This window comes from Megascapheus bottae, chromosome 5 (assembly GCF_031878675.1).
Source record: "Megascapheus bottae isolate mThoBot1 chromosome 5, mThoBot2.hap1, whole genome shotgun sequence".
Classification (NCBI taxonomy): domain Eukaryota; kingdom Metazoa; phylum Chordata; class Mammalia; order Rodentia; family Geomyidae; genus Megascapheus; species Megascapheus bottae.
Genome location: NC_143513.1, coordinates 77981737 through 77997320, shown reverse-complemented (window position 1 = coordinate 77997320; position 15584 = coordinate 77981737). Strand labels below are relative to the sequence as shown.

Sequence of the window (15584 nt, the reverse complement as noted above, 5' to 3'; positions counted from 1 at the left end):
GCTATAATAAGAAGTGATTGAAATGCAATAAGCCACACATTTAAAATGTACAATTTGATGCATTGAACTCAAATTAAAGAACATACCCACATCCCCCAATCCTGCTTTCTAATTTCTTGTTTTGTTCTCCAGTGTCATGTCACTTTTCAGACAACCACTCATCTGCTTTCTTTTGTTATAGGTTAGTTTGACTCATTTATAATTTAAAATAACTTTAAAAATGTGATTCCTAGAAATTTGCTTTTAATATTTAGCAAAAGTATCTTGAGATTTCAATGTGATAATTTGTGTATCAGTAATTCTTTCTTTAAATTTGTTTAGTTATATTCCACTCTATAGTTGTATAAGATTTGCTGCATTCTTCTGTCTGTTTTGTTTCAGCTTTTGTTAGACCTGGAGCTTATTTTTTTTCTTATTTTATGGCTTGAACTCTGGGCCTGGGCACTGTCCCTGAGCTCTTCAGCTCAAGGCTACCTCTTGAGCCACTTTTAGTTTTCTGGTGGTTAATTGGAGGTATAGACTTCTGTACCTGGGATGGCTTTAAATGGTGATCCTCAGATCTCAGCCTCCTTTTTAGCTAGGGTTACTGGTGTGATCCACTGGCGCCTGGCAAACAAATTTTAACATGAAATATTTATAGATAGGATCCCTCAATTTTCAGAGTGAAATTTTGTCTTCCACAGATTGGTTGATGATCTTGCATATTACAGAGATCTGTGATTCATATAAAAATGGTACAAGAAGATTGTCTCCTTCTTAGTAATAATATACATAAATAAATTGGAAACAGAAATTATTACACGTTGAGTAGAACTTGCTTGTATATGTATATGTATATGATGTTTATACTGAGATGTTAAAATAATGTGCTTGTTTTTCTTTATCTCTTCCTTGAAAAATGATGGTATATTTCTACTGAGAGGAGAGAGTTTCCCTAATTGACCAGAATCCAAGTGCTATTGTATGACCTAATATATGGTGGGTGCTTCGTGAATCTAGTCTTTCACATATGACTGTTATTAGATATCACTATTTGACTACCTCACAAAGTAGCATTCTGAATAAGGATGAACTCTGCCCACTATTTACTAATGTCTCTTATACTAACTAAATCCATAGGGACAGGATGAAGCCCTAAAATTCAGGTTACAAAGTAGGAAGTACGTATGTAGAGGAACTATTTCTAGTTCTGTTTGTTTTTTAAGTGCATTTTGCCCTGACTAACTTCAAATATTGATTGTTATAAAATGGACCGGCACTGTAATGATTGAATGATCACAATGTATTACATACAATGAATTTTGAATACCACAGAACTAATTGAATACATGAACAGTAATATTTTTAAAAAAAAGATAGCTATAATAAGAATGTTTACCTCATTGGGTGATCACCATGATTAAGTGGATTCGGTGAGTAAGGTCCTTGAGAACATTTGCCTGGCATTCTCCTAAATGCTGGTTATTATTAATGGTAGTATTAATTTCTTAGAAGAGTGAGAATACCTGTACTCGAGTCATTGGAAAGAGGTGGTATAGTGTAGATGGTCTTGTGCTTCCCCTCTCTTCCACTCCCCCACCCCCAGTTTCTCCTGCTAGTGTAGGGCTAAATTTGAATCACTGAAGCTTTGAAAATCTGTTCTTCCTCCTATTCTAAAGGTGCTTGTATAATACACTCCTATCAATAGGTGCAATAATTGGTTGCTTCTTCCTCTTCCTCCTCTTCTACCTCCTTTTCTTCTACCACCACCTCCTCCTCCTCCTCCTCCTCCTCCTCCTTCTTCTTCTTCTTCCTCTTCTTCTTCTTCTTCTTTGTCTTCCTCTTTTCATCTTCTCCTCCTCCTCCTCCTCTTCCTCCTCCTCCTCCTCCTCCTCATTCTTCTTCTTCTTCTTCTTCTTCTTCTTCTTCTTCTTCTTCTTCTTCTTCATCTTCTCCTCCTCCTCCTTCTTCTTCCTCCTCTTCTTCTTCTTCCTCTTCTTCTTCTTCTTCCTCTTCTTCCTCTTCCTCTTCTTCTTCTTCTCCTCCTCCTCCTCTTCTTCCTCCTTCTTATCTTTCCTCCTCCTCTGTCTTCTCCTTCTCCTTCTTCTCCTTCTCCTCCTCCACTTCCTCCTCCTCCTTTTTTTCTCCTCCTCCTTCTCCTCTTCCTCCACTCTGTCTCTCTCTTTCTCCCCCTCCTATTCCCAGGGTTTGTACTCCCTGCTTGCCTTTCTCATGGCTGTTGGTATAAGCTGTGGCTTGTACTTTATTGGTCCGTTGAAAATGGTTCATGTCTCCTGGATTTTTCTGTTCAGGTTGGCTTTGACTTGAGATCCTCCAGATCTCAACCTCCTGAGTAGCTAAGATTACAAGTGTGAACAACTAGTAGCCAGAAGCAGTCTCTCCCTACTTAACTGATCTCTTATGCTAGCTTTATGCATCCTTGTATAAAAACAAAACAAAACATGATCTTTCTTGGGCTTCTAGATATTGGAACCATTACCTGACTTTTCTTGTCTACATTGCTTCTAGTATGAACAGAAATAAATTACTGAACTGTGTGTGTCTCTCTCTCATGACCTCACCCTGCTTTAAAAAAATGAAAAGGAAGAACTAACGAGATGAGCTTTTCAGGAGTTTCATCCCACTCAAAAACCAGGAGAGGCCACCTTCTCTCTCCCTCAGATATTTACACCTAAGCGATCCCTGGCCAGGAAGAGGAGGTAAACTCGGGTGTGTTGTATTTTCTCACTAGAGGGAAGGGTACCTCCAAAGTTTGTGGACATGAGTGTTCATGTGTATGTTAGGGGGAGGGGAAAGATGATTTGACTTCCTGTAGACTAACCTCCCTGTGTCTTCCATCCTAAGATCCATCCCATTCTTCCTCCGTAAGACTGTAACAAGGGTTTGAAAGTCTCCTCTCATGTGTGACACCAATAAAGGAAGAAACCCTTGAAAGGGAGACATTCATAACAAAACCCAAGTTCTCCTCATTCCTTCTAGCTCATCCTTCCAACTTACACATGATTGCACTCTGTGAGACAACTAGCAAGTCCAGTATTGATCAGACACAGTGCTGATGAGATGTCATAGTGGGGGTTAGGATTAAATTTTGAGAAGAGATGAAATAAAACATTAGATGTTACTAATGGCTATTGTAAAGCTTGAATACCCTCTTCCAGCCTATGTGATCCAACATTTCTGCATTCCCTTAGAACGAGTCATGGGATAATTCTTAAGGAGGAACGGGGGTCCAGTGGCAAATGTGGAAGGTATTATTCATGCTGAAAGGTGAGTCAGAGAAGACACACGCCACCATTTCTCATCTTGACAGAGTACTCATCAAAATGTCAAGGACATTTCGTTCCTGACACTCCCAGCACAGGCCTCCCACAGGCAGCCTTGCTGCCTGAGTGTCACCCTCCACGCTTGGCACAGATCTGGGGCCTTGGAGGCTAAATGAATATGGATTATCTGATTTACTCCTGTAACTTGATTCCAGAAACCTAGTACAAGTGCGGAAAGTTCTGGATTCAGTCTCAGCGATTCAGACTTGGTTTCCAACTTCCACAGAGCAATTAAATTCATCCCTAAAACCCAACTTTATTTTTCTTCCTTCAGATCAGAGGTCGAGAGCCAAGAATGGTGAATTAGATCTGTAATCCCAGCCCCTCATGAGGGGAAGACAGGAGGGTCACAGACTCAAGCCTGACAGAGAAACAGGGTAAGACCCTATCTGATAATCAGACCAAGAGGCAAAAGTACTGGAGTGACGGGGAGAGTGAGAGGCATGGTTCAAGTGATAGATGGCTTGTTCACCAATCAAGAAACTCCTGGGTTCAACCCCTAGTACTGAAAGATAAAGGAAAGGAAAGGAGGGAAAGAGGGAGGGAGGGAGGGAAATGGGGAAAAGATTATAAAATGATCTAGAACAGAAAGCCCTACAGGGTGGAGAGGAGCTTGAGGTCTGAGTTCAAACCCCAGTACCACCAACCAATAAAAAATAAGTCCCCGGCCTGCACTGCATTCTTTTGGTTGTATGAAACCCAAAAGGTAGTTCAGTATGACAAACCCGGGAAGGGAGGAGAATAGAGAAATAGAGACTCAACGAACATTTCCTGCCTGGGAGAGGATTTAAGCAACAGTTATCTCCCCCCCCCCCCATGATAGAATCCACAACACACTAAGGATGACAGCTCTGTGAGTCACCAGGTCAAATCAAGACACCTCCGGCGCAAGTTCAAGTTCAGAAAGCAGCTAATGAGTCTAGTCCAGGGGGGCTTTCTTTTCCTGCAGGTGGAAGGCTAACCCCCGAGCCCCGCGCCCACCTTCAGTCATGGCCAGCCTGAGCCCGGGCCCCCTCTGATCCCCACAGGGCCCGGCTGGGCCACTCCCGGAAAGCACATTTTCTTTCCAAACCTCTCCCCAGGAGCAGCTGGCTGCTGGCTCATGGACGGCCCCAACGCCACCATGCCCTGTGGTTTTCTCCTTCAAGGCTTCTTCGAGTTCCCCCGCCTGCGGCCCTGGCTCTTCCTGCTGCTGCTGGCCGCGCACCTGGCCACGGTGGGCGGGAACCTGCTCATTCTGGTGGCCGTGGCCTCTGTCCCTTCCAGACCTCCCATGCTGCTGTTCCTCTGCCAGCTGTCGGCCATCGAGCTCTGCTACACACTAGTGGTTGTGCCCCGATCGCTGGCTGACCTGACCCTGCCCGGCCACCCCAGAGGCAGTCCCATCTCCTTCCTGGGGTGCGCGGTCCAGATGCAAATGTTCGTGGCCCTGGGCGGGACCGAGTGCTTCCTGCTGGCCGCCATGGCCTACGACCGCTACGTGGCCATCTGCCAGCCGCTGCGCTACGCGGCCGTGGTCACCCCGGGTGTGTGCGCACGCCTGGCCCTGGCCTGCGGCCTGGGCGGCCTGGCCGTGTCCGTGGGGCTCACGGTGGGCGTCTTCCGCCTGCCTTTCTGCGGCTCCTGCCTGCTGGTACATTTCTTCTGCGACATCACTGCGCTCCTGCACCGGGCCTGCACCCGGAGCTACGCGGACGAGCTGCCCCTGCTGGGCGCCTGCCTGCTGCTGCTTTTGCTGCCCTCCACGCTTATCCTGGTGTCCTATGGAGCCATCGCGGGGGCCCTGAGCCGCCTGCGCGCCCCCGGGGGCCGACGCAAGGCTGCCTCCACCTGCGCCTCGCACCTGGTGGTCACCTTCCTTCACTATGGCTGCGCCACCTTCATGTACGCGCGGCCCAAGTCCAGCTACTCTCCGCGGCTGGACCGCACCCTGGCGCTGGTCTACACCAACATCACACCGCTGCTCTACCCGCTCATCTACAGCCTGCGCAATGGCGAGGTCACCACTGCCATCCGCAGGCTGCTTGGGTGCCAGGGGGTCAGGTCACACCGGGAGTCCCGGGCCGTGTGAAGGCTGGGAGGAAACAGAGTCAGGGCGGACTGGGCAGGTGTTGGAGCAGGGAAGCCCCTCCCCAACCAGGCCAGTATCCAGGAAAGAGAACTCAAAGCCACCCCCCAGGGTCCCCTGCCCTGCGTCCTGCCCTGGAGAAATGGCTGGCACGGGATGGCACAGGAGCTCAGGAATGAATAACCTGCTGAGTTATCCGCAGCATGGTAGTCCCTGCTCACGGTCATGAGGAAGGTGCCAGGCCTGACCTCGCAGAGTTCCAGACTCCTTGGGTGAGGACAGCCAGACATGAAGAGGAAAGAGAAGACGCGGGCAGTGTCTCAGGTTTGAAGGGCTCTGGAGAAAGTGAAGAGAAGCATGGGAGACGCTCCGGTGGAACTGGGTAGCCGGGCTGAAGCGTCCTGCCAGGTCCTTGGAGACCACAGAAGGATCTGAATTTGTGCAGTGAAAGCGCGGAATGGTGGCTTGCTCCTTGTAGGCTCTCTCTAGAGTCAAGGTGACAAAGGGATTGGAGATATGGAGTTCCATTTGGGAGTTGCTGGCCACATCCTAGGTGACCTGCAGCCAGAGTGCCAAGAGAAAGGTCAAGGGATAAGGAAGGAGAGATTCGGGACTCTTGTTAGATTGGGGTGAGGAAGAAACAGGAGTGAAAGGTAGTCTAAACCAGCTCCTTTGCTGGATGGTGGTGTCATTGCTGAGAGCGAGAACTCAGAAGGAGTAGGGAAGAATGGGAGGGGGGCTATGTTGAAAAGCCATCACCCTCGGATGAGCCCGACGGCACTGAGAGACTAACAGAGGGGAATGTAGGACCGAGTTCCTCCACTGCAAAGTTAGAGCCCAGGCAAATGATCTGTTAAGGCTTCATCCTATTCTCTGGTACCTTAAGATGAACCATTTAGAAATTCACATGAATCAAGGGAATAAAAGAAAACAAGTCTCAATAATTTAATACCAACTGAATAAATAGAGTCGAGGCCTAATGAATGACCCCAAAACAACAACATGCATGTAGGCACACACATCAATCGCCAAAAGACAGAATGTGTTTATAAAATATCCAAAAGCTATTATTCATTTCTTTCCTTGTGTGGTGAAATGATGGATTTTTAAAATTTTTTTTCTCTTTTCTCTATTTTGAAGAATGTCCTAAAAATCATTTTCAATATATATTGCATACATATGAGTCTATTATTTAAGGCAATACCATCAGAGCCCCCTCAGTGAACCAGTTTGCCCACAAGTTCCTGAATTCTCTTCTCCAGCCCTGAAAGGAAAGGAAAGAAACTAGTGTCAACACTGCAGGGATGGGTCTCAGAGTAGACAAGAGTTAGAGTAGACAGGAGTTAGTGTAGACAAGAGTTAGAGGAGTACATTGAAATATTTTTTTTGCCTGCCCGAAGCTTGTAGGAGGCAGTGCTGTGTTGAAAAGGAGAGGAAACATTAAGATGTTTTTTTCACATTGCCTTGTGAAAACTAACTAGAGAATAAGTTCTCTTGACATGACTGTTTTGTTACAATGTCACATCAATGTACTCTCACATAGACACAAATTGGCACAGAACTTAAACTCCAGAATTTATTCCTTCACCCGCAGAGAGAACAAATAGATGCCAAGAACTAGACAGTTGGGAATTGAGTAACAATTATACTGTCACTGTATTCCTCGTGCCTGTCCATATTATTGAACGAATGAATCTGAGGCTCATCTGGAGATGGAAGTCTGGGAGATTAAGACAAACAGGTAATTGTATTACTGTGATGAAAGCCATGATATTGGGAAAAATAGAAGATCCTGCAGGAAAACCTGGCCTAGATCTGGACTAGGTCTAGGAAGCTTAGGCATGTGGTAGTTCCTGGTATCAGTAATGGATGTGATTGGTCTAAAGCCAATCAAGGATAGAGAGAGCAGAAGGAGAGTAAAGCACAGGGAGCAGCAGATATAGAACTTCAAGACAAAAGAGACCAAGGTACAGTGTGTGCTCTAGTAAGCGATTGCACTAATATATAAAAGTGGATTCTTTTTTATAACTTATTTGTTAGGGGAAAAAAAGACCCAAAGAAAAATGCACAGAAAACGTGAACAGACTGTTCATACACAATGGAAGTACACATGCCTTTTGCACATAGAAAAAGAATTTCAGTCAGATCCTAAGAGAAATGCAAACAAAATTGCCCGATGGTTTTTGAAGTTGTCAAACTGACAACACTCTAAAAGATGCTTAGGTCTGGGGGGAGGGGGAGGAGGCAAAACAGGCATGTTGCAGCCTTGTTGGCAAGAGTAAACACTTTTTACAACGGCTATGAAAAGCAAGTGGATAGAATTGACTAAAATTAGTGGCATACATAATTCATTTCAATCATTTTATTTGCAGCACTTGACTCTATTTATTTGCCTCGAGGGGGGAAAAAAAGTTCAAGAATGTTCAGATCAGCATGACTTGGTGAGCAAGAGGCTATAAATGTGTTTTCTTAATTGCCATGCAATAATTGCATGAATTTATGGGATGCAATGTAAATTTTGATACATATATTCTTGTATATATGCATAACAGTTTGACAGCATGTTTACACAACAATCAAATTAGGATAATTGGCACATCCATCATCCCAAGTATTTACCATTCCTTTGCAGTGAAATATTTAAAATTCTTTCTCTTAGTTATTTTGAAATACACATATTATTGCTAATTATACTTATCCTACTGTATAATCAAATACCAGACTTTTTCCCTCTATTTATCTGTAACTTCTCCCTATCCCCAATATAGGATCACCTAAATACATTTTTTATAACCCTTATCTTTTGATCCTATAGAGTTGCCTCCAAAAAAGAATGGGGGAGTTTTATCTGTGACAGGTATGGAAGTAGTATTTGTATACATTATTAAGTGAAAAATGTAAAGTGTGTAATACAATATAGGAAGTGGACATTTTACCTTTTAACATATCTGAGCCTTTAACCTTTTTATTTCATCTCTGTAATGCTGTTCCCACTGAGCTTTTGATGCTGGCTTCACAAGTCAATTACTGACTCCACAAAGAGGACCCTTATGGAACACTGTGTGTAATGTCACCTCCCTGCTTTCCTTCATATCAACATGATTATTTAATAACTCTATTATTGGAAATTTTCTCACTTTTATTTGTAATTACTCTTTCCAACGTCATGTAAACTCTATGAACGGCTATGTATTTTACTTACTGTATAATCCCAAGCCCTTAAATAATGTCTAGCCCGAGGTGGCCACTCAATAAATTTTTAAAGGAATGAATGAATAGATCAATGTTAATACCATGCTAGTCTTTATATACAAAAAGACACAATGCATGTAAATATATGTATATATCCTAGTCTTTTATATGGATACATGCGCATGCAATTGTATGAAAGGAAAAGTCAGGGCTTGGAAAATAGAAATGTAATAGACCCTTATTTTCATTGAAGAAGTTTCCTATGTATACATACAAATTACTCATAAAATAAATACTTTTGAAATAAAAATGCAAAAGAGGGAGTAGGGGTGCAGAACAGTCAGAGAAAAAAGAGCAATCTGAAAAGTAGATGAAAATCCAAGAAATGTGGTGCCATGGAAACAAAAGAAAGAATTTTAAGAGCGTGATCAAGAATGCCAAATAATGCTGTTATTTGCAGAAAACCATGATACTGGAGTCAGAGATGACTTTAGAATTTATACTGCATTCCAAAAAACAGCAACATTGCCCGTACAAACCTCAGCAAACCATATGCATTGCCTACTTATTGGTGAAATAAGAATGCTCATGTCCAGAAATACTGTCGAGACAGAGTCCCAGCCAGTGCTGCAGAGAAAGGAAAACCATGGGAAGAACCAACTCAAACCCTGTTTAGGCAGCTGCAGAGGTGGCACTGGCTTTTATTTCAAATGCTAAACCATTCAACAGGGGTTCAAACTGGGTACCTGGAATTTGTTCTAACCAGGTATTGAAGGTGACAGACAAGGAAGCAACCGCATGTGGAAGAAGTTATTTACTTAGACTGTCCCAGTGGTTTACCTGGCAAGACCACAAGGTGAAGCACTTAGTGAAGACATGGAGAAGCAAGCAAAAGCAATGCTCAGGGCCTTTATCATTTGTGGAAGGAATATACAAAATGGGGGCAGAAAAACGGAGCAAGCTCAGTCTGGGATCATTTGATTTCAGTAAGGATTGGGCTATATAAGAATAATCCCTAACTGCCAAGTCCCTGGTCTGAGGTGATTAGGACAAAGGAAATATTAGCTTGGAAAATGAAAGTTGAAGAAGGAGTTGCTTCAGGAATCTGGACTCTGGGTTGGTTGGTTTGTATACTAATGGAAAATTCACAGAACCTTTTGCTACCTCCAGGAGTTAGCTGAATCTAAGAAGGACCGGCCTGCCAATCTTCCAAGATCAGAACATTATAGAACATAAAAAAAATACATGATCAGTCAAAACACTGACTCTACAAATGATCTGGCTTTATATAAGGAAGGCTACCAAGAAGATAAATAAGTACAGTGCTTCACCAAATTTTCTCTCTCCCACCCATCCTTTTGCTGCTCTGAGACCCTCTTTACTTGTTATACAGCTGAACATTTTCTCTGTCAGTCACCCTGAAGCCCTTTGTCTAGTCTCCAGGACTTTTTGTTTTGCCAGTCCTGGGCCTGAGCACTGACCTTGGGCTTTCTCAAAGCTAGAGCTCTACCACTTGAGTCATAGTACCATTTCCAACTTTTTTCTATATATGTGGTACCGAGGAATCGAATCCAGGTCTTTGTGCATGCTAAGCAATCACTCTTACCACTAGGCCAAACTCCAGGCCGCCTCCAGGACTAACTTTTTAACTACTGGGACCAACACTCTCAACTACATTGTCTCCATGATTCTCAGAGTTAGCACACCCTCATTCTGTTCTCTACATTTCTCAAATACAAATCTGTGCATACTTCTGTTGAAGAATATCTCACTACTATATGAATACCACTGAAATTTGTAAGTTCCAAATTCAACTGGGCCATATTTTTCCCTTTAATAATGCTATATAAAAACAGCAGAATCAGCTGGGAGTTTGGACTAGAGGTAGAGTGCTTGCCTAGCATGCAGGAAGACCTGGGTTCAATACCTCAGTACAATATACATAGAAAAAAGCCAGAAGTGGTGCTGAGTCTCAAGTGGTAGAGCGCTAGCCTTGAGAAAGTCCAAGGACAGTGCTCAGGCCCTGAGCTCAAGCCCAGGACTGGGAAAAAAAAACAAAAAAACAAAAAAAAAAACAGCAGAATCAGTCCCAAGACTTTTTATAGTTCTGGTATCAAGAGATACCAACTTGGTCCTAATATAGATTAGACATAGGATTCTATTTCCTTTTTTGGGGGAGGGGGGGTGCTGGGTATTTTTGTGCCTGTCCTGGGTCTTGTACTTGAGGCCTAAGAGCTGTCCCTGAGCGTCTTTTGCTCAAAGCTAGCCCTCTACCACCTGAACCATAGCTCCACTTCTGGCTTTTTGGGGGTAGTTTAATGAAGATAAGAGTCTCCAAGAGCCTTTCCTGCCCAGGCTGGCTTCAAGCTATGATTCTCAGATCTCAGCCTTCTGTGCAGCTAGAATTACAGGACACTGAATTTCTAAAAGCTTTGTATTTGTGATTATAGGATGAAATTATGGTTGGAAACCATCACCTTCTCCATCAGCTGATGCCACCCTTAACTATGAAAGAGTATTCTCCCATGGTTTGAACTCAGGTATATGAACATCTGTAATTCAGGAAAGTTCCCATTATTCTGATGGCATGGGTCCTTTTTCTTGAAGTGCCAGCTTCCAGCTGAGAGGAGGTCATTTGTAAGATTTGTAAACCTTGCAAGGTAGATTTATAAGAAAAGAAAAAGAGTAGAAAGGCAAACTCAACTGTCTAACAGTTTTATTTGGGCTGAAAACCTGAGAAAGGCAAGCAAGTCCCCTTAGGCCCAGCTAAAGAGAAAATGGCTCAAGCTCTTACAACTAGGGTCCCTTTAAATATTAAGCAGACATGTGAAGTGGTTTTCTGTTTCTTTCACGTGTAAATATCCTATTTAGTCTCTAGGTCCTTCTACCCATGACTCCTCCATTATCCCACTGTGTTCCCATCTGATTGTAAATAAACGCTCATGAATCTTTCCAAAATATATTAAGCAGAAAAAGTGAAGTCAAGTGGTAAAGATGAAGCCAGGAAGGGAAAGCAATTTTATCTTGAGAGGAGAGTTGTGAGGTTTCAACAGAATCTGTGTCTTCCAGGGGCATCAGCATCATTCTGCACTTAGGTCTCTGACTCTTCCAACACCACTGGTGTGCATTTGCTCAGAGGGAAGGAGAGGAGAGGAGACATGATCCAGTGGGGACAGCAGCAAGGACAGTTCTCAGATATGGCTGCCAGGGGGAAAGGTACGTGTGTTTCATTTTTTCCCCCATCAAGATTACCAAGAGTTTGTGAAGTTGTCAAGCAGTACATGGACTCATTGGGTACCAAGAGAAGCAGAAGGTTAGAAGACAGGGGTGGGCACAGACCTATGGCCACCTCATCTTTGATAAGGTAGCCAAAAAAAATAGGATGGAAGAAAGACAGCCTCTTCAACAAATGGTGCTGGCAGAACTAGTTAAGCACCTTCAGAAAATTAAAGTTGGATCCTCCTTTGTCACCCTGCATTAGGGTTAACTCCAAATGGATCAAAGACCTCGAGGTAAAAGCTGATACACTGAAAACTTTACAAGAAGGAATTAGAGATACTCTAGGCCTCCTTGGCACAAGTCTTGGCACTTTGTTAATAAGGACCAAGAAACAATACAAATCAGAGAAAGGCTGGATAAGTGGGACTGCATTAAACTGCAGAGCTTCTGTATGGCAAAGGACATAGCTAGCAAATTAATTAGGAAGCCTACAGAGTGGAGAAGATCTTCACCAACCATACAACAGACAAAAGACTCATATCTAAAATATATCAACAGCTCAAAAAATTACATCACTCCAAAACTAATCTCTAAAGAAACAACCATCCCATTAAAAGATGGGCCAAAGACTTAAAGAGAGCCTTCTCTGAAGAAGAAATAAGAATGGCCTACAGACACATGAAGAAATGCTCAACATCTCTGGTCATAAAATAATTGCAAATTAAAACAACTCTAAGATTCCACCTCACTCCAGTCAGAATGGCCAGGATCAAGAAAACTAATAACAACAGATGCTGGAGGGGAGTGGCCAGGAGGGATCACTACTACACTGTTGATGGGAGTGCAAACTCATTCAACCACTATGGAAAGCAGAATGGCAGTTCCTCAAAAGACTAAACATAGAGCTCCCCTATGACCCAGCAATTCCATTACTTGGCATTTACCCAATCGTCCAGAAACAAGGACATACTAAATCCACTAGCACAACGATGCTCATTGCAGCACTATTTACCACAGCAAAGATATGGAACCAACCTAGATGTCCCTCGGTTGATGAGTGGATCAACAAGATGTGGTATTTATACACAATGGAATTCTATGCTGCTGTCAGAAAAGAATGACATTGCCCCATTTGTTAGGAAATAGAAAGACTTAGAAAAGATCATATTAAGTGAAGTAAGCCAGACTCAAAGGAACAAAAAATAGATCAAAATCTAGATACATAAGGCCATTTAGTATGATGCTAAATGAAAGGTCCTCCAGGATATAGAAACAAAAGCCATATAATGAGTGATTGATGCCCTTAATGTACTATATTACCTCTCATCTCTTTTACTGTCCCTTGGTTATCTCATATTGTTACAATATTTCACCTTGTTATCTGATATATTTTATATATGCTTAATTGGTTATTTGAAATAGGAGAGGGAAGGGGGGAAATCAAGTTGTGCAGGGGGGAGGGGGAGAGAAATGGGGACCATGACATGAGAAAGGGTATCAATATGTGTGAAGTAATGTACCTTCTATCTGGTGAATATTAATGTAACCCTTCTATTAATTACAACAAAAGTATATGAAAAAAGAAGATGGGTTGGGGGAGGGGGAAGAACGAATATTGTCATCAAGAAGAGGGAAGAGGAGATGGCATCATTGTGGATCTTGAATGAAATTTCTCTGGATGTGGAACGGTTTGCACACCTAAGCTGCAACTCCCAGCAGCAATATTTGTGTGGCCCTTTGGGGGGCAATATTTCTCCAAGAGATGTGAGTTGTGGATAGGAGAAGGGCCTGTCACCAGACTTGAAAGTTTTTGTCTAGGGATTAGGAAATCTTCACATTCCTGGCAACAGGCAAATCTATTTTCTTCTATTATAAAAATTACCATTTCCTAGTCATACGATTTCCCTTCATCCATCAGTTGACGCACTCAGCTGCTCACGGGATCTGTATTCTGTGCAACGCCTTCTTCCTCCCCCAGTGGCTCCTTCTTTGCTCATTTTACTGTCCCTTCACGGCAGGGAATGTCATCTCTATCTTTTAGCTGTTCCATAAGGGAGCTGACTCTTTTTATAAAATTTGCTTTATTGTTATTATGGAGGGCAGTACAGAGGAGTGACATTTGCATGTGTCAGGTAATAAGCACATTTCCTTCCCCTCCTTCTCTCCCATTCCCTCCTTCCCATCACTTTCATCAGTGTCCAGTGTGTCCACAAAGATAATTTAATCCATCCTACATTATCACAATGAAAAACACACAGGGAGAAAAGTAAAATCCATCCTCTGAAAGTTCCAGAGCATGGCATTGAGCTGGCAGGTGTAGGTCTCGTAGAGAAAGGGGAGAGGGGCATGGTGAGGCTCTTAGGGTTTCAGTTCTGATTGTGACCTTGAGCAAGTTACTAGAAGCTCCCTTGGCCTCAGTGTTCAGTGTCAACTGGAGCTGGTTTCAGCATCTACTTCCCAGGGCTGTGATACTGAACATTCATATAGAAAACATGCTTGGGTCAAGCCCATATCAGGTGCTAGAAAATATAGTTTTTTCAGGCAAAGGAATTCATCAGCTTTATACTTCTGGCCTTGAGATGAGATACCTTGCAAAAGACTGTAATTTTAATTGTTATTATACAGGTGATATACAGAGGGTTTACAGTTACATTAGTCAGTTAAAGAGTACATTTCTTTTTGAACAATGTCACCCCTTCCAGTTTCTTCTCCTTCACCTCTTTTTTTGTTTGTTTGGGCTTTTTTGAACTATATTTTTTCTTTTGGCCTTTTTCTTTGAGGATCAAACCCATGACATCACACATGATAATGTGCAATGTCCCCACCCCACTTTTTTTGAATGGATAGAGCCTAAGTAGAACACTCTTATGGAGCTCAGAGCTCCAGGACCATCCTCTCTTGATGGGACCTGGTAGAATTTCTCCATCCACCACCAGCCTTGGCACTCTGTACAGTCATTTCTCAGGCTAGCACCCCTCATTTCTATTCTTTCTTTGGGACACAGGCAATGCGTGTGCCTTTCTTGTGGTTTCATTGTCCTATGTCCATCCTACATGATCAGAGGAAGGTTCCTCGACTGAACCTATGCTCTGCTTGGAATCTGGACATAACCATGCGTCCTCCATCACCCCCCACCCCAGCTACGTGTCCTCCATCACCCCCCACCCCAGCTGCCCACTTGAGCCAGAGTCTGCTTCCAAGACTTGGGGATGGACACTCTGGGGCTTTCTGCATGTAATGCAAACCCTGAAGAACAACAGCAACCAGTGAGACTTTTTACAAGTTGTTTTTCCAAATACCTCTCTCCTTCCCCCAGCCAAGGATGTCATAGAACACTTGGAATTTGATGCCGAGAACTGTTGGAACATCTTGTATTTTGCAAAAAAAAAAAAAAAAAAGAAAGAAAACACTGGGTTTACAAGATGCAATAAAAGTCAATGTGGGAGGGATTTGTTTTTAGCAAATGTTTCTCTTTCTAGCTTTGATTCGGCTATCACCTTTTTCCCCCTAAAGTGCTGCAAGTATGTCAATAGAAAAATTCTTAACATTCCTACAGGGGTTCACAGAGACTGGACTTTTACTAAGAGCTGTAACATGGATTCTAATCCAGCTCTCATTTCATCTTCCTAGGACCACAGGAAGCAGATTCTACCATCCAGTTTACCGTAGAAGATTCTGAGGCAGGAGACACGGTAACTTGCCATTTCTGTGGAGAGCATCAAGAGTGGAGCCAAGAGTCGAATATGGCTGCTAGGCACGCAAAACCTAGACCATTAGCCAGC

At 43.1% G+C, this 15584-nt stretch overlaps 1 protein-coding gene across 3 annotated transcripts; it reads left to right on the top strand.

Annotated features, from left to right (window-relative positions):
* The first annotated feature begins 4425 nt into the window (after positions 1–4425).
* On the top strand, positions 4426–15584 carry LOC150063720 (olfactory receptor 10AC1-like). 3 transcript variants are annotated; one of them, XM_090332434.1, is made up of 4 exons: positions 4426–5207; positions 6986–7132; positions 7764–7832; positions 15433–15584. In XM_090332434.1, exons 1-2 carry the CDS (start codon positions 4426–4428, stop codon positions 6996–6998), a joined length of 795 nt encoding a protein of 264 aa, XP_090188560.1. In that variant the 3' UTR covers positions 6999–7132; positions 7764–7832; positions 15433–15584. The 3 variants fall into 3 exon arrangements, 2 of the variants coding, with proteins under 2 accessions (XP_090188560.1, XP_090188559.1); XM_090332433.1 differs by lacking the exon at positions 15433–15584 and adding an exon at positions 9754–10007; XR_016535452.1 differs by lacking the exons at positions 4426–5207; positions 15433–15584 and adding exons at positions 5373–5887; positions 9754–10007.

Bases quoted from the DNA above. Each gene is read 5' to 3' on its own strand.
- LOC150063720 (XM_090332434.1), top strand. From the start codon at position 4,426: ATGGACGGCCCCAACGCCACCATGCCCTGTGGTTTTCTCCTTCAAGGC.